We start from the raw sequence: 25,194 nt of genomic DNA, 5'->3' as shown, positions 1-25,194 counted from the left end.
GAATAAAATGTTTTGGTTAACTAAATTATCTACCTAGGTTTAGGCTTAACCAGATTAAAAAAAAAAAAATTTTTGTTGTTGTTGTTGAGTTTTAATGAAGAACCTTGGCTTTAGTAAGTACATCTATCTGATAATCTGTGACCTTAAGCGCTTAAAAACTATGGTTGTGATCAAATATCACTAGAGTAACACAGGCATGGAATTTGAGTCAGATAATTTTTTTTGTTGGGGAAGCTGTCTTGTGCACTGATCTTGTTTAGCAAGATCCCTGGCTTCTACCCACTGGATGTTGGTAACATCACTTCTCCAGTTGTAACAACCAAAAATATCTTCTGGCATTGCCAAATGTCTCCTGAGTGACAAAATCATCCCTGGCCAAGAACCATGGCTATTGAAAGGGTAAGACAGAATGTCTCAACCAACATGCAAAAGACTTTTAAAAATGATAACAGCTCTATTGAGATATAATTCATCCACTTAAAGTAGAGAACTCAGTTTTTGAGTATTTTCATAGAGTTGTGCAACCATCAGCATAATCAATCTTAGAACGTTTTCATCACCCCAGAAAGAAAACCCATACCCATTAGCTGTCGCTCCCTATTTCCTTCCCTTCCCTCAGTCCTAGGCAACCACCAACCACTTTCTGTCTTTACGGATTTGTCTATTCAAGACATTTCACATAAATAAAATTATGTAATATGTAGTCCTTGATAACTGCTTCTTTCACTTACCATAATATTTTTCAAGTTTCATCCACATTATAGCAAATATCAGTATTTCATTCCTATTTTACTCTTGAATATTATGCAGTACGGATGTACCACATTTTATTTATCCACTTATCAGTTGACTGACATTTGGGTTATTTCCATTTTTTGGCTATTATAAATAAAGCTGTGAAGAACATTTGAGTACAAGTTCTTGTGCCAACATATGTTTTCATTTCTCTTGTGTATATATTTAGGAGTGGAATTGCTGGGTCATGTGGCAATTCCATTCAGCCTTTTGTAGAACTGCCAGGCAGTTTTCTAAAGTGGATGCACCATGTTACAATTCTATCAACTTGAATGAGGGTTGCAATTTCTCCCCATCGATACTTGCCTGCCTCTGTAAGGATCTCTCTCCTAGTAGATGTGAAGTAGTATGTCATTGTGATTTTGTTTGCATTTCCCTGAAGGTCAATGATATTAAACATCTTTTCATGAGCTTATTGTGCCCCTTGTTCCTTAAAATCTCTTAACTTTTATACCTTCCTTATGGCTTCGGTCTCCATTGCAAAGACAGTGCCTGGTCACCAAGAGACAGAAAGAAAACTTGTCCCATCTTCCTAAGAAGTCCCCTATTTATTCGTCCATGTTCCTTATTTATTGGTTGTCTTTGTAACAAAACAATAGAACAAAAAAATCCCACACAGTAAGAATTTCAGTAAGAATTTCCTTGTCTCAAGTACCTCTGATATTGTGAAATACATTTAAAATACTTTTTGCCAACACATTATCTTCCTTTTTTAAAACAAATGAGTCCTGCAATGAGTTTCTTAGCATTTTGTAGAACAAAATGATCCTCCAAAACTATGTTTCTAGTATTAGAAGAATAAATAGATTTTCCAAACTAAAAAACCAATATGCATGGTCTGAGAGGAGATGAAGAATATGAAACTGGGAAGTATCCTGGGAAGTCAGGGACATATGGTTGCTATAAATATAGGACAATTAGAGGTTCTTTTTCCATTTACAAAGTAAACGTTATAGGTTTAAATTCATACCTATGAAGGCAAGTCAGTCTGTGATGTTCATTAATGTTTCCCTTGCCAACCAATTGTTCCAAATTCTGAATATCAAGCATTTCTTTGCAAGAGTTATTTCCTATGTTTGAACTGCATTACTTCAGAAAGCAAATTTGCATTTGGTAAATATAAGTTATTTAAGAATCCTTGAAAATGTGAGAATTTAGAATGTCAGGTAATTTTAAACAGAACCATCTGTAGTGGGTACAGTTTGGTCAGTAAATAATACTTTAAAAAATATTTTAATGACGCGAATTTCAGCCAAAAATACTTTTTTAGAATATAAAAAGAGAAAAAAAATCCCAGTCTTTTTTTTTTTTTTTCAAAAACTTCCATTAGAATTATAAAAGTTCCAACTTTAGAAACACAAACTGTTATTAATTTTGATAGGGATGAGTAGTAGCTGAATGTTCTGCTTTAGGAGAACCCAATATAATAAAAAATCAGAATATTAAAAACTGTTAAAGTGTCACAGTTTTGAGGAATACAAATTTTATTTTATTTGAGGAATACTAATTTTACAAATAGTTTCCACTAAATCTGAGTTACAAATGAGTTCCTGGGGTTAATTTATTATATAAAGCAAAGTATTAAAAGAAGAATCACTTCTCAACCAGAGTCAAAAAATATACCCAAAGTTTTCTGCTATAATATCAAATTTTTGTTTTTATTTTTAAATCAGTAAATATGAATTTTATACATAAATATTAAATATAGCATAGTGTTTGGTTTTAGTTTTCAGACTTAGGTATCAGCAATTTTCTAATTAGGGTGATTTATTAAAAGTAATTTTAAAACATAAGTAACACATGCACAAATACAAAATCTGAAAAGAAGCACAAGGTTTCTAGCTTCCACCCACCCACTCCTACTCTGTCCTAAGAGCTGTTACATTTTTGTGTGAGTATAACTTCCGTTTTCTTTGACATGGTGTTGTGCATCTTGCATTTTTCCATTTGCCATTATCTCTAAGACTGTCCACTATCTACATAGTGATGCGTCACCTAGTTTGGATTGTACAGTATGAAACTGTGAAGACTACCAAAATTTAATTAGCTCCCTATTAACAGATATTGATATTGTTTCTAGTCTTTCACATTATAAATATAGGTCACTCAATAAACTTACATTTATCATTTTGCATTCTGCATATATACCCAAGATAAATTTATTTTGTGTAATAATATAAACAGTACACTAATCTGAAATCAAAACATCTCAATAATCAGTTGGATGTCAAAAAAGCAAATATAAATTTAAGCTACCTTTTCTTTCAAAGATAAGATCAAGATCAAGAGGCTGGAGGTAGGGATATAGCTCATTTGGTCGAGTGCTTGCTGTGAAAGCACAAGGTCCTGGGTTCAATCCCCAGAACCGCAAAAAGATCAAGAGGCTGGCTGACATTCGCATTAATATGAGAACAGGTGCTAATAACATTCATTGTCTTTGTACAGCCACACTCAAATTCTTTGTGCAAAAGTTGTGACTTCTCTACAATACATTAATTCTAAAAATAACAAAGAACTGGGGTAGGAAGAAAAAAGAAACTGAATAAATTAGAAGCTAGAAATATATTCAAGTTATTGTTAGTCATATTATTTAAATTAAGCCAAGAGATTAAGAGATATTCCAAGTTATTATTTCATCAAAGACCAGAATAGAGTTAAAAACTCAGAGGCTGAGACACTAAAAGTGAAATTATCTGAGAACCTCTTTGTAAGGATAAGCTTTTTCAACTATTTATAAGAGGTTAAATGTTCTCTTCATTTGAACACAAGGAAAGTCAATATTTTAACAGAATATTCACATCTGTGCATCTATGAATTTCTGAGAAAGATAAACAGAACTTATATGAATGGATCAAGTTGTTTTATTTTGTTTTGTTTTTGTTCTAGAGATTGAACCCAGGGGTGCTTTACCACTGAGCTTCATCCCCAGTCCCTTTTTATTTTTGTTTTGAGACAAGGTCTCACCAAGTTGCTTAGGCCTTGCCAAGTTGCCCAGGCAGGCCTGGAACTTGCAATCCTACCTCAGCCTCCTGAGTTTCTGGGATTATAGATGTGCACCACCATACCCCGTCTACTTATAGCATTTTTAATGTAAGGGACCATATACTTTCTGCTTGCAAAATTCCATAAAACCTATTTTTTTTGAGATGGGTTCTCACTACGTTGCCCAGGCTTGACCTCCTGGGCTCCAATGATCCTCCTGCTTCAGACTCCTGAGTAGCTAGAACTATAAGGGTGCACCATCATGCCCAGGTAAAAACTATTATTTTAAATGAACATCTTTTCTCTGAAAGTCCATACTACCACATACTAGATATTATAAGAGGAAAAATAAGGAATTATGAAAATCATTCTTAATGTAACTTGCTAAGGTAAGTCAATCTCACTAAATAAAACTATTCATGCAGCTTCTACTTTGCTGCTTATTTGTTGACTTGCTCTACACTGTTATCCGCTTATTTTAAACATTTCTCTAGAGGTTCAAAAATTATTGATTCAATCTTTTTGTATGTCAAGGGGACATTGGCTAAGCCTTTTAAACTGATCTGTGGCTATAAAATCAGTGTTATTGGAAACTGGATGTCTTTGCTTACAATGAACAGTCAATGTCCCAAACATGTAATTTTTGCTCAGCTGCCAGTATCTGGTAGATTTGACTCTGAGACACAAACTGTATTTTCTTTGACAATAGCTTTACACTATTGAAAAACTGTGTCCTACAGCTCTTTGAAACCCTCTCTCTTTAAAGGGTTTTCAACTCCTAGAAAGAGGTGGGTGGGAAGGAGGAGAGCATTTCTGTATCAGCTTCATTTGGAGGTGTCTTCCTGGAAAGTTCACTTTCTTTGGAGTTCTCCACTTTCCAATCGCCAGCCACAGACTTGTGAAAGCAGATGACTTACCTTGACAACTTCATCTTTATAGGCTTTAAAGTTTCTTTTGTAATTTACCATGAAGATTTATAAAAATATAAACCATTTTTAAAATATGCTACAGAAAAGAAAGAATTGGAAGTTGACGAGGAATTCCAGGAATCAGAAGTTGTAGCAAATATAATTAAAATTTTGTAATTATTTTAGAAGTTAAACTGTAATATTTCCAATAATACCGTTAGAAGCAATTTATATTGTATGCACATAAACTAGATGACTGTGAAAGGAGAGAAAAAGTTTGCATTTATTTCAACTTTCCTCTCCCCCCTCACAAAGGGGGGTGCTTGTCCCATTGTTTCAAATTTCATTTCTAAACAAAGGGAAATAACAAGAGGACTACATGTATAAAGTTAAAATTCAACCAGGAAATACAGCTAAATGACTGATAAGCGGCATAAGGCCCTTCCTTTCAGAAAGAAAAATATTCTTGATTGCAAATAGATTCATACTTCTGAGCTCTAATAAATTACGATGCTGCTCCTCCCACCATCCCCCAGCAGTGGCTGCTTAGCTACTAGAGAAAAGGAAAGGTAAACTTTTGAAGAGATGGAAGCTAATATTCTCTGGGGAGTCATCTCTGTAGTTTAAATGAGAAACTAAATTAGCAGATGGCTACCACCATTGAAAAAGATATAGTGACTTCAGTTCTGAGAAACAGAGAAGCAGAGCTGTGTAAAATTTCAGACATTGAATTCTGAAAAGAGTAAGTGTGAGAAGATAAACTTCAAATGGATAAATGAAGTTGTGGTGGCAGAAGAAAGCAGCCTGGAACTGTCTGCTCCCAACTGGATAACTGATAAAAGGGACAAGGTTTTTCCTTTCAGAAAGAAAAATACTCATTTTTAAAAAAATTTTTTAAAGTTGTCAATGAACCTTTAATTAGTTATATGTGGTGCTGAGAATTGAACCTAGTGCCTCACTTATGCTAGGCAAGTGCTCTACCACTGAACTACAACCTCAGCCTCAAATATTCATTCTTGATTGAAAATAGACACAGATCCTACTCCTGGGTAACAATGAGCTTCAAGATGCAGGTTAGTCCACTCAGCAGTTCTCAGACTTCACTGTGTCTGAGTCACTCAGAAAGCTTTTTAAAGACTGCACTGGGCCCCACACCCAGAATTTCTGATTCAGTAGGTCTGGGATTGAACAAAGACTTTGGAGTTTCAGGTGTTACTAGTGCAGCCATCTAACCAAACACTTTGGAACCACATTTCTATTCAATTCTTGGAGAAAATGGGGGGTGCGGGGGAAGTAAACTGACAGGTAGCAGCTGAAGATAAGTGACCAGGGCATCTAAATTTATCTATTTTTATCTTGCCTACTTCCAAATGGAGTTGGTGGTTTTAAGATAACACACAATGTAAATTAAGATAAAGATAACACAGAACAGAATCCTTAAAAAAAATGCAAAAGCAGTTAAGTATCTTATGTATTTGTTTTCTTTCTAGTTTAAATCATAAAAGGAAAATATGTTCTTGTAGTTATGGTGACCCTTTTTGAAAAAGATGACTTGCTAAGTTGAAGACTTGCTATTGCATAAACATATCTCCCCAAGTGTGCTCTAAGGAATAATAAATCTGCTGGATATTAAGAGTTAAAAGGTGGTCATATAATTGGGAAACCATTGGTTAAACCAAGTTCAAAAGTTTATTTCCTGCAGGATTCTTAAGAGCTTTGATTTACTAGTGTACACTGTGATAGTACAAGAAATAAAGCATGTAGCAGTATACAAATTTACTTGTCCATGGGACAGGTTATACATGAGGTGTATATATGGTGAGGAACACATTTCAAAAATGCTGGTCCAGAGGAAAAACTATAAATTCCTTACCATATAATTCTAAGCCCTCTGCATTTGTTTTTCCAATCTACCTTGCAGGCTTATTTATTAATATAAACCTTCCTCATGGCTGAAACAAATCCTTTATTTTGCCCTCTCGAACTCACTCTATTCTTCGTCCTGGAAAATTTCTTTCTAATCTCTGCTTGTGGAAATCCTATGTACATATGAGGCCCAGGTCAATGATATTTTAATGAAAAATTTCTTGATGAGACTAAATGGCTAATTTCCTTCTTTTTAAATCTACTTTACCCTGTATCTGTTTTAACATCTGTATTACAGTTCTCTTCCATTCCAACTGGACTGTAAATTCCTCGAGGTCAACAAATGTTAGTGACTGGTTTCTGTAGCTAGGCTCTGTGTTAAGTGTGGGAGAATGTTTCTCATACTACAGAGCCTATAGTCTTGCATGATTGACAAGCATGCACATGCAATTAAAGTGTGTGTAAAAATCGGAAAGGAAAAGTAAAAAAAAAAAAATGCTAATGCACACACGTAGGAGAGGGATTGAGGCAATCTGTTTCATTCTTCACATCCTAAGGTGTCTTTCCTTTATGGGTATTTAATGCTTTAGATATTTAATGCTTAGAGATAAATTCTAAATTATTAAAGAGTTTTTAAAATTGAAATTGCATAACTTAATGGGAAATCATGACGTATCTATCTCAATGAATTCCTTCTTGGTAAAAATTAGCTATTTAGACCTGACAAAGTAACCTATGATGGGGAGGAATGTACCAAGAAGAAAACCATGCTAGCATTATAGAGTCAAATCAGCAATTGTAACAGGAGATACTACAATATCAAAAGATGACAACAGGTTTCTCTTGACTTTTCAGGCACTAACCTCTTTAAGTTCCTCTTGCCCATTTCACAATGTTCAACCAAGTTGGAGCAATAACCGAGAGGGTTAACTGACTTATTCAACTCCCTATAATCTGTCTGCCTTCTTCAACCTGGCCTTAAATTTACTTTTCTGTCACCAGTATGGTAACCTGGCAATGGGAGGCCTCCAGACTGGCTTACTGATTCCCTGCCTGTTTCTCAGTACTTTGACAATGGCTTTTGTTCCTGGATCACCTGCTGGGGCTCCTGCCCCAGTGACTGAACTGTGTTTTCCTTAAGTTGTGGGAAGTCAGATTCCTGATGGAGGGAAGTCCAAGTTTTTCCCTACTTGTCCCAGCCTTCCTCATCTGTTCCTGACCTTTCCTGCCCTCTAGTGGTCATGAGCTGCACTCCTACCCTCCCCATGGAATCCACCACATGGAATCTGCATATAGTTGGTAAAGTTTGACAGATTAGAATATTTTACTCGAATCTCTAAGAGTATTTGTGTCCCATGAAATTACACCCATGATCTCCTACTGCTACTAACTCCAATTTAAAAAGTATATTCATGAGAGGTAAAATTCACAAATGAAGTGAACTTAGATTCAGATAAAACTACCTTTAAATTCTAAGAACACTTAAGCCATGTTTAAAAAGGCAAAAAACAATTCTTAAGTTTCCCCATTTGGTACAAGGTCTAGAAATGCACTGCACATAGTAGAAAGTTACCATTTAGCACATCATCAGGTTAATTGTCAGAGGTATTGCCCCAGATCCCATGTATAATCCCCTCTACAGGCAACTGAATCTGAAACTTACAAAACAATTTAACTTCACACTAAATACGTTTCTTCTATGTATCTAGCATTAGTGGACTGCATTAGTGGACTGAAGAATTTTCTTAATAATCCAGGGTTTATCAAAGTTTTGTGTATGACTTTTATGAAGTGGTCCTCTGCAGTCTTTCATTCAAGAGCACGCAGCCTCAAACCTCCAATCACAATTGTCTAATCTTTCTTTAATAATTTCAAATCATTTCAAATAATGTTCTTTTTCTTCTTTGCCTAGACTTCTCCATCAAAGGTTGGGATGCTATCTTCTACTCATTTGTATTATATAACAAAAGACATTCTCAAAAAGCAAAATCTGTATATTAGATTTTTAGTAGCATTATTCCTAACCTTCAACAAATAGTAACAAGCACAAATGATGTCCAGTGTTCAGTGAGAACATTCAAAGATTTATTCTCAGTACAAAGAACACATTATGAGAAGCATGTTTATGGCCAAAGAATATCTTTAAATAACAAAATAATTATCAAATGAAAATTCTCAGAATAGTCTTTTTTCTTCCTCCTCTCTTGATAAACATTCAGATGAGACTACTTTATATGGTTAAGACAACAGGTTTTCTCTAATAATTTTTACTTTTTGAAATGAATAATACTTTCTCAGTTTTTAAAAGAGTTTCTGAAGTAGAAACTGATTATTACAATTTGATTACCTGATTACTTATCAAAGTAATAGTATAGTTGATCTATAATAGTATAGTTGATAAAGTAATAGTATAGTTGATCTATAAACAGATATGTGTATGTGTGTTGCTTGGGACAGAATCCAGGGCTTTGTACATGCTGGGTAAGCACTTTATCACTGAGATATATCCTTAACCTTAACCAGTTTTTAAGATTTCTCTCAGGGTTAAAAATTTAAAACTCATGTAATTAAAAAAAAAAAAATTTTATTGTAAACAAATGGGATACATGTTGTTTCTCTGTTTGTACATGGCATAAAGGCATACCATTTGTGTAATCATAGATTTACATAGGGTAATGTTGTTTGATTCATCCTGTTATTTTTCCCCTTCCCCCCCACCCCTCCCACCCCTCTTTTCCCTCTATACAGTAAACTCATGTAATTTTTAAAAATTTACCTTTTAATTTTTTAGACTGCATTTTGATTCACTGTACACAAATGGGGTACATCATTTTGTTTCTATGGTTGTACACAATGTAGATTTATACCATTCGTGTAATCATACATGTACATGGGGTAATGATGTCTGTCTCAGTCCACCATTTTTCATACCCTCCTCCCTCTCATTTCCTTCTGCATAACCTAAAGTTCCCCCATTATTCTTCACGTAATTTTTATTGAAGAATATAATACATTAAGGATAAATGGGGGAAAAAAGGATGTGGGTTACTGTTGTTTCAGAAAAAAAGAACTCAACAGATTCCTTTAAAATTTTCCTTTTTAGCAAGATAGCTAGGCAGGTATGAGTGGAGAAAAATAAGGCCACCAGGATGCAGCTCCACTCCTTTAGCCACAACCACCAACTACTGCAGATTTAAACTCCTTCCTTAACACACTAGAGCACTGTCAAGTGACAAGGGTATCAATGCTTTGCAGCTTGAAACCTGATGTTCCACATGAACTCTCCAATAGAACTTTCTGCAATCATGGAAAAATTCTGTATCTGTAATGTCCAATGCAGGAGCTGCTAATTGCAAGTGTTGTTGAAATGTGTCTAATGCAAATAAGGTTCTGAATTTTAAGTATAATTTAAATGAACTTAAGTCTCTTTAAATTATTTTTAATCTCAATAGCCACAGGTGTCTACTGGCTACTGGCAAGTAGATTCAAGTTCCTGTTTTAGTAAAACAATGCTTTCTAGTTTGAGATTTTAATTTTTATTTTTTGATACTGGGCATTGAACCCAAAGATACCACTGAGCTACACCTCTAGCCCTTTTTATTTTTTTATTTTGAGACAGGGTTTTGGTAAATATCTGAGGCTGGCCTCGAACTGGTGATCTCCTGCCTCAGTCTCCCGAGATGCTGGAATTATGGGTGTGTGACACCATGCCCAGCAAGATTTTATTTTTAGTTCTTGCTCTCCCTGGAATTCAGACATGTCCCCAGGGCTGACTGATCTCCTTCTGCACTACATTCAGAATCATAACTCCATTTTCTTCTTTAATAACTAAGTTGGCTCATCATACCAAAGGAAAGGTGGAGATGATCCTTTTAAGGATGCTCTGGGAAAGGAGGAACAGCAGCCTGATGGGACATGGCAGGACCCAAAAGTGACAGTGGGATGCATCACCTATGCCTGGAATCCAGCAGCAATGCCCAGATTTGTTTGAGAGTGCAAGGGAGCCTCTCTGGGAAACTCAGAAATACTGAAAAGCACTGAACAGCTGCTGGAATCTTTTGTGAGCAGAAGAAAAGGGTTAAGTCAATGAATTCTGGACTGTAATTGCCTTTTTTTGCCCCCAGTGGTACTTGCAAACTGGTGAAGCTTAGGAAAACCTAAGATTATATGTAGTGAATTAACAAATTTGGCTGTGTACTTCAGAAATATGGCATCAGTTTAATACAGTTCAGCAGTTTTACCACCTGTCTGATAAAATTTACAAAGGACACCACAGGGTAATATACAAATTAAATTTAGAAGGATTTGAAAACTCCTACAAGCCAAGTATATAATTACTTTCAGTAAAGGGAAGGCTAGCTATGACAAGATGTTAAAAAAAAATAAACCCACCAGACCACCAAAGCTGTATCATATAAACATGACTACATGAATCACATAAAATTGAGTTTTTATTATGCTGTAAAGAGAGTAGTTACATAAAAATATAAAATATAATAGCTGGATTACTTTGCTTTTACTTATCAATAACTGCCAACTAAACATTTTAATATAAGGATAAATGGGCATCTGAACATGTTTCCTTTTATAATGTAATCTTTTGTTAAAAACAAACAAACAAAAAAGAATGATATAATAGTTAGAGGATGATTTGATTCCAAAAGATTAAGAATTTTAAAAAAATCAGGCTGGGGTTGTGGTTCAGTGGTGGAGCACTTGCCTAGCATGTGTAAAGGTACTGGGTTCGATTCTCAGCACTACATATAAATAAGTTAGATGAAGGTCCACAGACAATTAAAAAAATTTTAAAAAAATCAACCTATAATAGTGGCTTTTACAAAATAAGGTATTAACTTTCATGTCTGAGTTTTGATCCAAATATGACATTTACTAGATTTATGATCTTGAACTTTTTTTAGCTTGTTCCCAAGTTTCTAATATATCTGAGTGTTCTGAAATATGGCATATAAAATAACCTTAACTGCTTTAATCTTTTACAGGTATAAGGATAAGAGTTTTAAAAAAGACTATATTAAGTTTTCCTTTAAGATAAAAATCACAGTTGAGGTTTCAAGTTGTAATGGTAGTAATTAGCATCCAACACGAAACTCTATCAGAAGGCCATTGTGGTATCTTGTTCCATCTTGTTCCATTCTCAAACACCTATTTAATTGGTTGGTTCTTTTTCTATGAGAAACAGGCATGCATGTTTATACGTAAATGTATTGCCAAGAATGTGAAAGGTTGAAAATCAGGCATCTCATTTGCTGAATATTAGTTATCATAAATACCTTAATGCAGTAAGAAAATACCACTTTTAAGACAGGGTTTACCCTAAGTTAATTCAGTTGCTGAACCTCTGGAAGAAATCACCTTCATCACTAGTTTATCACTAACCATGGCTATAAAACACAACTGGGCAATTACTGGAAGTTTATTCTCTGGAGAAACAAACGAACCTCAGAGAAAGACTTCCAAATGGGGTCTCCTAACGGTGAATCCCACCGTTTATAAAGCTCCACATAATTACAGTGGCTCACTCTCAAATATGAACAACAGACACCTGGAGGTAAATGTCCAGTAAAAAAAACCAGAAACAACAATAATAGCTGCAGAGGGGCCAGTAGGACCAAGAATAAAACTTAAAAAGCAAAGCAAAACAAAAAAAACTGTATCTTTTTTGTATTTGTAAAGTATTTTCAGAGATGTGAGAGACGATACCTGTATTGATAAAACAAGCAAGATGTTAAAAATATGGAATCATCAGAAAACAAGAGAACTTAAGAAATAAAAAAAAAACTGAAATTTTAAAATTAAAGAGACTGGTAAACTAGGGGAGAAAATTTTCAAAACAGAATACAGAGGCAAAGAAATGGAAATCAGGAGAGAAAAAACAACTGTAAAGACCAATCCAAGAAGTGCAAACATTGGCCAACAGGAATTTTAGGAAGAGGGAACACAGAGAGAAAGAAAGAAAATCTTCAAAGACACAATTTCTGACTTTAAACAGGCACATGTGTTACTGTGATAAAAATAAAATTGATTAAAACTATAAGGGTAATCACATATCCCAGAGTTCAGTGTTCACTTGCCTGAAGTAGGCATATGGCTATTACTATCTATCATATTATACTGTTCTCTGGTTGTTTTCTGTGAATGATGCTGTCTTCTCATCTCAATTATAAGCTCTTCAAATCCAGGAATAATTTTTGCCACTTATGGCAGGCACATATTCTATTTCTGATAAATACTTGTTAAACTCATTTTGCTTTGAAGACGACTTGAGTTTCCATTAAGCTCTGTGACTCTTTCAGAGGGTTCAGCCTTGGTACAAAAGTAAAGGTCATTCTTAGCTAAAACAGTTACTTGAAACTCCAGGAACTACTCTGGCAATCCCAGCTCTTGCATCAAGTTTGGAAGGAAGTCATTTTATTAAACAATGATAAATTTAAAGCTAGTCAAATGGCCTTTGTTTAAATACCCTTAAAAGTCTTTGCCCATTCAATCTTCTTTTCAGAAAAGTCAATCTGATCCTCATCCAGACACATAGCTCTACAGTACCAGTTAGAGGAATATGTAGGCCATGAATCAGACTCCACTGTGGAAAGAAATCCTTGAGTCACGATCATAATATTCCACTGGCATCCACCCCAGGGACAAGGTATTCATTTAAGAGTGCCATTCTTCCATGCAAAGGATGAAGTCCTGAGAAGCTCCTAATCATTACAGTCATTGCTTAAACATCCTAGTTTAGTTATCTGTGCAAGGCCATCTGGTCACCCTCGCCTATCGGGATCCTGCGGTCATACGTACCCCATTCCAAAGGGTCCCTGGCTTTATTTATTAATTTAATAAATATTTACTGTCAATTTGGAGCTAGTCACTGTTCTAGGTACTGGGGATACAGCAGTAAACAAGACAAAAAGGCCCTGATTTAGGGAATCATATTCTAATAAATTAGAGTCCAGAAAAGGTTACCCATTTGTTTTATCTCTTCCCTGATCAGTTCTAGAGAATGTACATTTTCCTACCTGCTTGCCGACTTGTTTTTATAGTCCCATCTTTAACCTTTTTCTTGCTGTTTTTTTTTTTTTTTTCATTTCTTTACCTGAAATTTTTAATGCCTTATGAGGCTCCCTGAAATGAGGCTAAGCCATGAACAACCATGAAGACTGTAGAAAACTAGAACACCAATAAGATTTCTTAAGTTGCTCCAATGGAAGAACAGTTGATAAAATTTTCAAATGTTGATTTATACTTGAGAAGTAATACATGATTTTGAGTAGCATCACAAAGATAGATATATTACAAATATAATTATATATTTACAAATACACACACACACACACACACACACACAATCTTTAAACTTTTTTCTGTGAGCTATCAAAAGGACATCCCGTAAGTAGGCATTGGTTATATATTAAGGTGATTCAATTCATTACATAAGGCAATGCAAGATTTAAACATTCTTAGCAGCATCCTAATTGGCACTGTTAGAGAAAAGCATATTAAAAAGACTGAAAATTGAAGATATTGCTTGAATAAGCCAGAATAGTTAAGAAAAAATATAACAACTAAATTATATATTTTTTTCAAATCTCATGTTCAGGGGGGAAAAATTAATGTAGGCAACGATGTAGGGCTGGGGATGAACCTCAGTGGTACAGTATTTGCCTAGCATGTGCAAGGTCTGGGTTGAACCCCCATCACCACAAACAAAATAAAACAAAAAAACCCAAAACCAAAAACACAAACCAGAATTACAACTGTAATGAATTCAAGAGATTTAAGTAGAATGGTCTGCCTGCCCTGTAGACCAATATTTGCAAGTTCTTAAATGAAATTAAAATGTAATCCTGGAAAATTTAAACATCAGAATTCTTTAAGAGTCATACTAAAGTTATTTTATAAGGAAAGTAGGCAACTTTGCTCTTAAAATTTTCTTGGTCTAAATAATCTCTTCTGTACTAAACGGTCTCAGTCAAACACTAGTCTAAATGCCTGAGTGGATTTAAGACTCTGCAAATTATTTTGGCCTTAGTCACATACACATCTAAGGTCCTCTTTTATGTAAAGGTGGGACAGCTCTCCATTAACCAAGAATGAAGAGAATTTTTTCACTTTTTTTTAACAATTAAAATTTCTGCATGTATAGCTGGTTCCTGAAGTATGTAGAAATACATATATTTTGCAGTACTGGGAATGAACCTAGGGCCTCCTGCATGCTAGGCAAGCACTCTACCACTGAGCTGCATCCCTAGTCCTATAGATATATTTTAAATCAATTTTTCATTATAATGGCACTTTAGGGACTCAGTGGACACTTAAAGTATGAATTACATTACTATTATCATCAAAAAATGGTCTTAAGTCTTGCTTCTCCAAGTGTGTTTGGGGAGTTAGCAGTATTGGTATGATCTGGTAGCTTGTTATAAATACAGAAATCTCAGGCTCCACCCCAGACCTACTAAACTAGAACCTTCATTTTAATAAGAGCTCCAGGTAAATAATGTGCACATGAAAAATCACTGATCCAAATGACATATTCATAAACTATTTTTTAATTGTGACTCTTAATAAAGCATTAGAGGGCAGCATATGAACAAAATTTGAGAGAAAAAAGGAAATAATCTTGTATATCATAAAATATCACACTCAGCTTTTATAAGGGGGGGACAAAAGATAAAAACGTGTTAAAGGACAAAGAAAGAATATTGAACCAGGCCCTGGAGCAATACTTCTGATATTTTCTGAATATGCTGACAAGACAAATGGTTCCCTTTCTCAGCACTCATTTGCTCCTTCTGTAACCACCTTCCTGACCTCAACACTTAGCTTGGCCACACCCAGAAGCTCTGCCAAGCCCCTGCTGCCTAGCCAGGCTCCCAGTCCTGGTTTCTCCTGGTCTCGCTCATTCCCTGTCACAATGTGAAGACAGTGGATGCAGATGGGTGAGGCCTCACAACAGCCAGCATACACTGGGCTCCACACCTTGCCAGAAGCCAGTGACAGGGACAGGGCTGTCTATTCTCCCAGTAGTTTCAGGCAATAGGCCTTAAAACTCTGACTTGCTTTGTTTAGTCTTATTTTTGATGGCAGGGAGGGGACTGAGAACATCTGAGTGATGCTGTCTAAAATGAGTTGTGAACATTCCTAGGCAGTCTCGAGTTACCAGTTCTAATTTTCGGTTTCCTTCCTTTGATATTGCTGGATACCCATGCCAATTTTCACTGTCTATATTCACTTATTCTGTAGTCTTAAGGTGAAAGAACAGAGAGCTGCAGCCTATTTCTTTTCCTCCAGGAAAAGGGACTGTGCTGTCTTTGTGGAGAGGAGTTTGTCTTCGGCATCTCACATCCACTGATACTGTCTTCAAGGTAGTGATCATTAAACCTATGCCTTGCCACACGATCTCACACTCATTTTATATTTAGCAAGCAACCTATGCTCCTTACCTATTTTACCTATTTTATTCTTTCTTCAGCCAGGCTTGCTACCCTAGTATTTTCCTAGCCTACTCTTGTTAAATCACCAAGGCCTCCTGACTTTCACATCTAATGGATACACAAGTTCTCCGTGACATTGTACGCTGTCCTCTATCCCTTCCCTTGACTCCACATCACCATGATCTCCTGGCCTGACTAGTGACTCTCTTTAGTTTCCTCTTTTATCTTTTCTTTCACCATCTCACCAAAGTTAGTGGTCCCAGAATTTGGATCTATCCTCCCTTCTAATTTCACTTTATGTTTTCCCTAGCTGGGTTCATCTTTACCCAGGGCTTTGACTACGCTGCTAACTCCCAGTCTGGATTTCCAGATCTGGCTTCTCTCCTGAGCTCTGCTCCTGCACCTCCAGCTGCCCTCCCTGACATCCACACTACCAGGGCAGCCTCTCAGCCTCTCAACAATGCAATTTCCTCTTTGCCCTCTCAATTGGATCCCTTCTAAATTACCCATCTTAGTTCATGACATCACCATTTGCCCAGTCATCCAAGCTAAGAAAACTTTAATTCATCTATAATCCATGGTGTCACAAAACATTTATCTTCTAAAAGCATAAAAACGAGCACTGTGTACTTTCAAATAAAGATGTTCACTGTTTAACTACTGTTACTAGCAGGAAATATGCAGCTTTCTCTTCAGCACAAGCCACTAGGCCTACTGGGCCTCCAAGCCACCTCTAGGGCACTATCTCCTCCTGCATCCCTAGGTACCCACCCTATGTTAGAGTACAGAACTACTTACACTATGAGGTCCTTTCACCCCTCTATCCCTGCATGTGCTGCAGCTTCTGTCCAAGTAGTGGTTCTCAGTAGGGGGCGATTTTGCCTCCCAGGGGATGTCTGGCAGTCTGGAGACATTTTTTGGTTGTTACTCTGGAGAGGGTGTGACTAGCATCCAGTGGGTGGAGGTCAGGGATGCTGCTAAATGTCCTACAGTGCACAGGACAGTCCCACACAACAAAGCACCCTTCAGCTTAGAATAAAAATAGTGCTGAGACTAAGAATGCCTTCTCTTCTTAGAATCCATAATTTCTCTGCCTGGTGAACTCCAATTCACTTATCAAGACTCTGCTCAAATGTCACCTCCTCTGTGAAGCTTTCCTCTACTAAATAGGTCCTTTCCTCCAGAAAGGTCCTGTCACACCTTGCTTTCTCTCACACACCTCTATTTCAGCACATCACACATCAGACTGAAACATTTTTTTGTTTACCAGTGTGTCCCTATTACTACAAGGGGAGTTCCCCCAAAGCAAGAATGTATTTTATTCATCTTTTATTCTCTGCTTAGCATTCAAATGTGTTCTAGATAACATGAATTAAAGAATAAGCATCAACACTGAATACAGAATATTTCCAAGCTAACAATTCAACCCCTGGAATCTCTCTAAAACAAGTATTATAACTCCTAAGAAATACATGAATATATTTTTTACCAAATTTAAAAAACTGGTCATTACCATTGTGGGACCACAGTTCTAGAGGTAATATTTATAAATGACATTGGTTTTTATAGAAGAGATTAAGTGCTATTCAAGGTAAACTTAGCCAAGTGTCTCTAAATATTCTGCTAAATTTAATAAAACAAAGACGGGAAGAATAATGGAACACTGAAATAAGTATATATTTAAAAATTTGTTTTAGGAAGAACAACTAAATAAATTATTGACATGTATAATCTTGAGATCAGTGATAAAGACTTTGAAATAATTGAGACATAAATTTTTTAAAGTTCTATTCTATTAGGCTTAAGCAATTTAGCTATCCAGGATTAAGTAACAGATAATGAACAAAAACTTTTATAACAAAAAGAAAAAAATATAAAAGTGTTTCTACTAAAAACATGCTCATAAGTGGAGAATGTAAAACATGTACAAGCATGAGCAAAATTCTAAGGTATATTAAAAACCGGGTAATGAAATCTCTGAGCATCCTAACAATATAATAGTAGTTCAGAAAAAGGACAGGGAAAAAATAAGTAGTAATAATTTTTGTAACTGTGTAAGTACCTTAGTTCCTTAACCTATTCCTTGATGGAGCTGACAAAATATCACACCCAACATTAAAACATTGAATTTCTATTTGGAGATCAAAAATCATTATGCAGGGGCTGGGGAGATAACTCAGTCGGTAGAGTGATATTGTATTTCAAAAGGCATAAATAATAAACTTTCCCATTATTGTTATTTTCTTTGCTATGGCTAAAATAAATACAATGCAGACTATGAAGTTCCATCTTTATTCTAAGTTGTAAACACAGAAAATAGTGTGTGTACCAGATACAGGTAAAAATTCTCACTAGGTTTTAAAAATTAGTCATTAATGAGCTGTTGATTACAGAAAACAAGAAACTAGATACTCTGCTGCTGGAGGCTGGTAGCTCAACACATAAGAAAAGAATCTGTAGACCTCTAGTGCTTTAGAAACCAGGGTCTCTGACCAAAGCAGTGATTTAATTTCACGGCTGCTCGGAACAGATAGCTGACATTACTAAATGCTACTCTAATATCAACTTGTTAAATGTGAATCCAGACTCAGCATATCAGAATACTAACCCAGACTAACTGGAGACATGAGAAATATTTTGGGAGCTGTTTATTTTTAAGTGAGTTACAATATACCACTATAATTAGATTAATATATAATTATTGATAAACACAGGATTATTTCTAAAATCCCATTATTGTTGCCACTGCTGTGTTTAAAAAAAGCAACATTAGTATCTTCCTCATAAAACAAGCCCTTGTGATTCACTACTTATGAGTTAGACCAACTTAGATCTAATATATATTGAATTTAATTGTCATTTCATTGTTTACAATACTTTTCTAAAGACAAGTTGTTTACTACACTTTAAAAGGAGGACAATCTAAAGTTCTTCAACAAATTGCACACCTCTGAACTCTTATAATCCAATAATCTATGAAAAATAGAATTAGTACAAACTAGGCATTTGGTTGTCAGACATGCAAAAATATTTGTTAGCTTACCTACATTTAAATAAGACCAATAAAAATGTGTATTTTCAGCAATGCAAAAGCAAAAGGCATTTAATTATATTTAATTTATATTTCATTAAAATACATTTGAAATACCCTTTTAAAAAAGCATCAACAGCAAATTATAATACTGCCACAAAATCAACTATTTTAAGGCTAATTATTCTAAGCTAATTATTCCTTTCAGATATTTTCATTAAATGTAAAATAAATTTACAAGTAGCATTAATTGGCAAATTATTAATGTTACTTCATAGTGTCACTTCATTCTTCCCTTTTTTTTATGGTAAACAAATGGGATACATGTTGTTTCTCTGTTTGTAATTCTTCCCTTTTTTTGGGAGGTGTATAATTGAATGGATTATAATCGCCTAAAAAGCTAGTTTTTAAAAAGTTTTCTAAATGGAATTAATAATTCTTATGAAACACAGAATTTGATATCTGATCTCTTTTCATCCTCAGTAAAGTAGGTGCTCAGATTAACATCTAGGCATTGTTAATAATGATTATATTTACCAGATTTCTAAAGACAGAAAACAAAATTACTTAATTGCAGAAAACCTAGCAATTACTTAATGTTTCACCTGCCTAAAGTTATTTTTTTCAACCTTTAATACACATGTTGGGTATTATATAAATGCAGATAAACAGATAAAGTGCCCCTCCCCAATTATGTGCTGTCATCTAGAACTGGTTTAGTAAGAAAATGTTTTAAATTTCCTGGAATCTAGTGAGCTCTTCCCAAAACGGAAATTTTAAAAAACTATTTCAGTTCAAAACACTTTAAATACTTTTGAAAGGCCAAATTACATAAAGAGCTATTTTGGCTAAGATTCCTTATAGCTAAATTATTAATACAGTAGAGCAAAATTGACAAAACAACAATTTAATATGTAAATAGAAAGTTATGAGAAATGCCTAGTCATTTAAGGCAAATTCAAACATAAAAACTTTGAAATCAATATTGTTGAGTGAGTTACATTTTAGAAGTCAGTATTAACTGGTAGCTAAAGAAAAATGGGGTGGAAACAAAATTCCTGTGGTTAGGGTATACACAAATGCAAATGCTACTTATTTTTCCTCTGCTTTACACATGTAATATAATAGTTTTTATCAATGATATTATAAATTTTACATGCATTTTAGAGACATATTTCTTCTATGCTCATCTGTAACAGAATTTTCACAAGTTTTTTTAACATTTTAAAATATGCATTCTGTATATTAATTCACAATGATTAAGGAGAGTTGAAAACTAATCAGCAATCACATATGGAGTTACATTACAATTCTGTGCCACTTGAAAGAAAAGTATACCAAGATAAAGTGTTATGAGATATTGTTTTTTAAAGCTTGGTTTTATGCTTTAGAAATAGTTTATGGCTTAAATCACTTAGGAAAGTTTTTTTTCCCCCTTCTTTTTTTAAATACACAGTTTGTTGGTGAAATAACAGAGTGAAAAACTGTAGGGGATTCTTCAGATTCACAAATATAAAGTTTATGACTACAAAATACTTGGTAGCTAAAGATCAGGAAAGTATATAAACTGCTAAGTGATAATAAATTTTAACTGAATATTCCAGCAAGCTCTTCTAATATAAATTAACATTTATAAAGACCAAAGGAATCTTACCTTACAAGAATTTGATAGTTCATTTGTGAAATCTCTGGTGCTGTCTCTTGATAAACTGTTACCTTTACCTTCATTTCCAGATGCAAACTTTATGAGTAACTGAGATGGTCCCCCCTTGGAACAATTGTGCTTAAGGCTGGATAAACAGGAAATATTTGGGTAAGTTCCTCCCAGTGAAACACTTCTTTGTAAAACAGCATGGTTTTTGTTTATCTGTGAATTTGGTCTTTCCAACTCTCCATCAATATTTATTTGATAATCCATGTTTTGGATGGCTGGTAAACAGGCAGCCATCCTGGGCATCAACTTGGTACACTCTGAATCAGAATTAAGTATAATTTCTGACATCTCTGGTTTACAATCGCCATTCGTTGTTTCACAGTCTAACGTGGTTGCTTTTTGTTGAGTGAAATGCACTGAAACACAAGGGTACCCTTCAGATGACTTTTCACAGACAGTCTGTTTTGGACTATTATTTGAAATAACAATTTTCTTTTGTGGTGAGCCCCTTGCATGAAGTGGTCGTACGTCTCTTACTTCTCCGGGAGTACAAATTGTTTTAGATAATCGGAGTCCATTGACAGCAGTGGACAGGAATCCTTTACCACTAGTACCATCTTCATTATGTGAAATTTCATTAGGAGAAACAATAAACTGATGTGAGGTTTGATAGGATCCTTTGCTTGGAAGAATACCTGCACTTGTTGGAGAAGTTGGTGGCGTATTTGAAGGACTCCTAGGAAAAATGACTAAGGATGAGCAACGTTTCAGTGGAATTTTTGCATTCCTGTTCACTGGCAATTTCATAATCTCTATTCCATGCTCCAAGTCATCCTGGACAAAGGGAACTGCACTTGGACTTCTTGAAAAAATTTCACAAGGAGTAGTGTTCCTGTTTGGCACACTTCTATTGGAGGTGCAGTCAGAAGGTAAATTTCCACCAAAAAATGTATCATCACTCGATGGAAAAGTATAACCACTACTGTCACTGATGACACTGTTGGTGTATGAACCTCCACTTGTGATACTTGCACACGACCCATAATCACTACCGTTGCTGCTGTAAGATCCATTATCACTGGTTGAAAAGTTACTAAGGCTATCACTACAAATAGCAGAACTGCTTAAAAGGTTACCATCGTTCACAGCATTCAGTTCATTATCAACCACAGCACTGCTATAAATGCCATCCTTCAAGACACAAGTAAATGAAGCATCGTCACCATCAGCTAAGACATTGCTAGGCTGGAGACACCCACCGTACCTTGTTGGCTGTAGTGAAATCTGAAGACAGCTGCTCTTTTTATTAACATTTTCAGATGAAGGAACAGATGCTCTTTCCTGAAGCTTCACGTTTTCCTTTATTAACGGTGCTAGTGCAGTCTGTCTGGGTGTCAGCTTCATTTGAACAACATTAGATGTTGAAATCCGTGTTGGTTTTTTGAAGCACATGTGAACATGGCTATCCAAATCATCTCCGGAGGTTTCTGACAAAGGGTAAGTATTGCTTCTTCTGGCTGCAAAGTGCAATCGTAAGCTTTGTGCCATTTGTTCTCATTTCCAAACATGTTAAGGGCTGAAAGTCAAAACAAAGATCTCTGTCCGTAGACAGGCTAGAAGCAGCTGCACTGCATCGAAAGAAAAAATCATTTGTGGTGCCTAAAAGAGCTATTAAGTAAGAGTCTTTATCCTAAGTAAAACCCTAGATACCAGATATCAGAGAAAGAAAAAGACGACCTATTCTGGAGACTGACGTTTCTAAAATGTCTTGAATCGCTTGTAGTCAAAATGCCTTCACTTACAAAGCACTTGATTTCCAGCGACCTTTAAGCTGAGCTCAGCTGCAGCACACTGACTCAAACACAGCCAACCTTGTTTCAATTATACCTTCTCCAATTTGCATGAATGAGTAACACAAGAACAACAATCTTCTAGCATTTCAAGTTAAAACAGAATTTTTTCATCCCAGCGCTACTAAATGAACATTTAACTACGTGAATCACAGTGCCTATACTTTCTCCAGCAGAGTTTGACCACTAATATTTTTACCCAAAGGTATAGAATTACAGGAAGTTGGTAGGAATGAAACCCCATGTAATTGAGTATCAAATCAAAGATTAAATTTCCAAATAGTAGCCACACTAGGAGTCTAGTCAGGTTAGTTAATGTAGAAAGGAATAGGGGCTGTTAATTTTTTTAAAAAAATAAATAAATTCGAACAGTTGTATAAATCTGGAAATAACAAAACATTAGGGTGAATTAAAACTTTAGCATTAAACCAAACACATAAATATTTTATCTTTCAAAATATTAGTTATGAAAAGTGAAAGCTCACACATAGAACTACAAAATGAGTCCAGTAATACTACTGCACAAATTGAACATAGGTCTGAGGGGGGAAAAAAAAAAGTTTAAGAGAAGCTGTCACCAAGCATTTTCTCCTGTAATTTTAAGGCCTTTTCCAGCCAAGTAGTACAGTCTTTAAATGATGCCATTTATATTTTGACTATTAAAACTCTGCCAAGAAATAGCCTAAGCAAACATTCCATTAAAAATATATGCAGATTAGACAGAAAAACTATACCCCAATATAGTTTGAACACATTGGCTATTTTATTCCACTGTCTCTGCAATTCATTCACTTAAGGGAGTGTTGTGGTAAGTAAAGAAGTCTAAAAAGGATTTAACACATCAAATAAACATATCTCAATGCCAATTCTGTTCTGAAAAACTCTAAGAGCTCTTTGCTGGCCCCTACTGGTGCTTTGAAACAATCCCTGTAGCTGTTTGATATCTATAAAGAAATACAAACCATGCCGCATATTTCTTTATATAAACAAAGTACATACTTGTTTACATTTTTGCGTATTAGCACTGCCCTAGAGCTGGAATAACTTACGGGTGCTGATAAAACTCTCACAGTGGAGAACAGTAGACTGTTTGTCCTTTTAGAGGTTGTGATTTTGTGTATATATATATATATTTTTTTCTGCTTTGTATTTATTTAACCTTTATTTTCAGTTTACTAGGCAATAAAAGTTTAATATTTTAATTTCTCTCCCAAATGTCATAGACCAAGGTTGGTATTCTTATTTGAAAGAAACAAATTTATTTTTAAATAATACTCTAGGGTATATTTAAACCCCTTACCTGAATTTTATAGCTGGAACTCCAGTAATAAATATATACTGGCTCATTCATAGGAAAGTAAAAAGTAAAATAGTTCAGTTGTTTACACCACATGGTACTACACCCAACTTGTATTTTTCTAAGTAAGTTTTTTTCCTAAGTAAAAGCAAATATGTAAAACATATACTCACACTTTGTTTAAAAAAGAAAATTGCTTAACTTAGATTTGTTTTCAATCACAATTTTCTTTTTTTTTTCATTTTTAAAGAAGTTTTATTTATCAGACAACATTCAACCACTGCACTTCAGATCAAGTGTTGAAAAACAAGACCTTTGTCATTTATGAGACTTCAAAAACCATACCCTACCTGACAAATCGGGTCTTGTAACTACAGATGACTAAATCGTTCTGATGAAGTCCACCATCGTGTTGAACAATTTTCTAAACAGTAATTTCAATCAATCAAGACATGACAAAATATATAAATATGGGTATTTGTTGTTTTATTTGGTTGAAATGAAAGTCTCTGTTTTAGAAGGCGAACAACAGTTGTAAAGTTAATAATACAATTATTATGTTATTTTGGCTTTATATAACCTATTTCCTTCATGATTTTGTAAATAATCTTTTATTATTCTTTTTCTTTTGAGAAGGAAAAGTTCCGATTGTTTCACTTTGCCTTCCAATGACTTTAGCTTCTCTTCTTGGATTAAGTTAGGGGTTTAGCAATTGAAAGAATGAATTGCTTCTAAAAAGCTAATCAATAAGAGCTAAGTGCAAATGCCTCTGGCCTAAAACTTCCAGTTAGTAAGAAAAACTCCACTGATTTTTTTTTTTTTTTTTAAATTTTTATTTTGGTTCTGGGAATTGAACCCAGGCCACTTAACCACTGAGCCATATCCCCAGTCCTTTTAATTTTTTATTTTGAGACAGGGTCTCACTAAGTTGCTTAGGGCCTCATTAAATTGTGAGGCTGGCTTTGAACTTGTGATCCTTCTACCTCAGCCTCCTGAGCCACTGGGATTACAGGCCTGCACCACTGTGCCCAGCTCCATCAAGTCTTAATATAAAACAATCAGGTAAGTGGCCAGATAAATATTTTTTCTTTAATAAATCAGTTTTACTACTAGCATCATTTCCAAGCCTCCTGACTAAATTTTAATCTTCCATGATGGGAGGACAATGACTAGACATTTCTTCTGATCCTCCTCGGTTTGTGGTGGACACAAAGTAAGCACCAAAGAACCCCAGGTAGAGGATACATGGCTGGCTGGCTGGCTGATGTCACTGAGGTCACTCTGACTGCTAATATTTTCTTTTAGGACTATTTATTTATTTATTTATTTATTTTTGCAGTATTGGGGACTGAACTCAGGGAC

At 35.0% G+C, this 25,194-nt stretch overlaps 1 protein-coding gene across 3 annotated transcripts in view; it reads right to left on the bottom strand.

Moving 5' to 3' along the window:
- The window catches only part of Nedd4 (NEDD4 E3 ubiquitin protein ligase), a 124,848-nt gene that overhangs the window by 53,212 nt on the left and 46,442 nt on the right, over nt 1-25,194 (bottom strand). Inside the window, exon 1 of one of the 3 annotated variants that reach the window (XM_047540062.1) lies at nt 20,686-22,652. The exons of 1 other annotated variant lie outside the window; for it this stretch is intronic. In XM_047540062.1, coding sequence (XP_047396018.1) covers nt 20,686-22,233 — 1,548 coding nt within the window. In that variant the 5' untranslated portion in view covers nt 22,234-22,652. Of the gene's footprint in view, nt 1-20,685; nt 22,653-25,194 lie in introns of those variants that run through there. One more of the 3 variants, XM_047540061.1, reaches the window with a different exon arrangement.

This window comes from Sciurus carolinensis, chromosome 2 (assembly GCF_902686445.1).
Source record: "Sciurus carolinensis chromosome 2, mSciCar1.2, whole genome shotgun sequence".
Taxonomy (NCBI): domain Eukaryota; kingdom Metazoa; phylum Chordata; class Mammalia; order Rodentia; family Sciuridae; genus Sciurus; species Sciurus carolinensis.
Note: the sequence above shows the minus strand (reverse complement) of the source record. Positions and strands in the feature narration are given on the sequence as shown.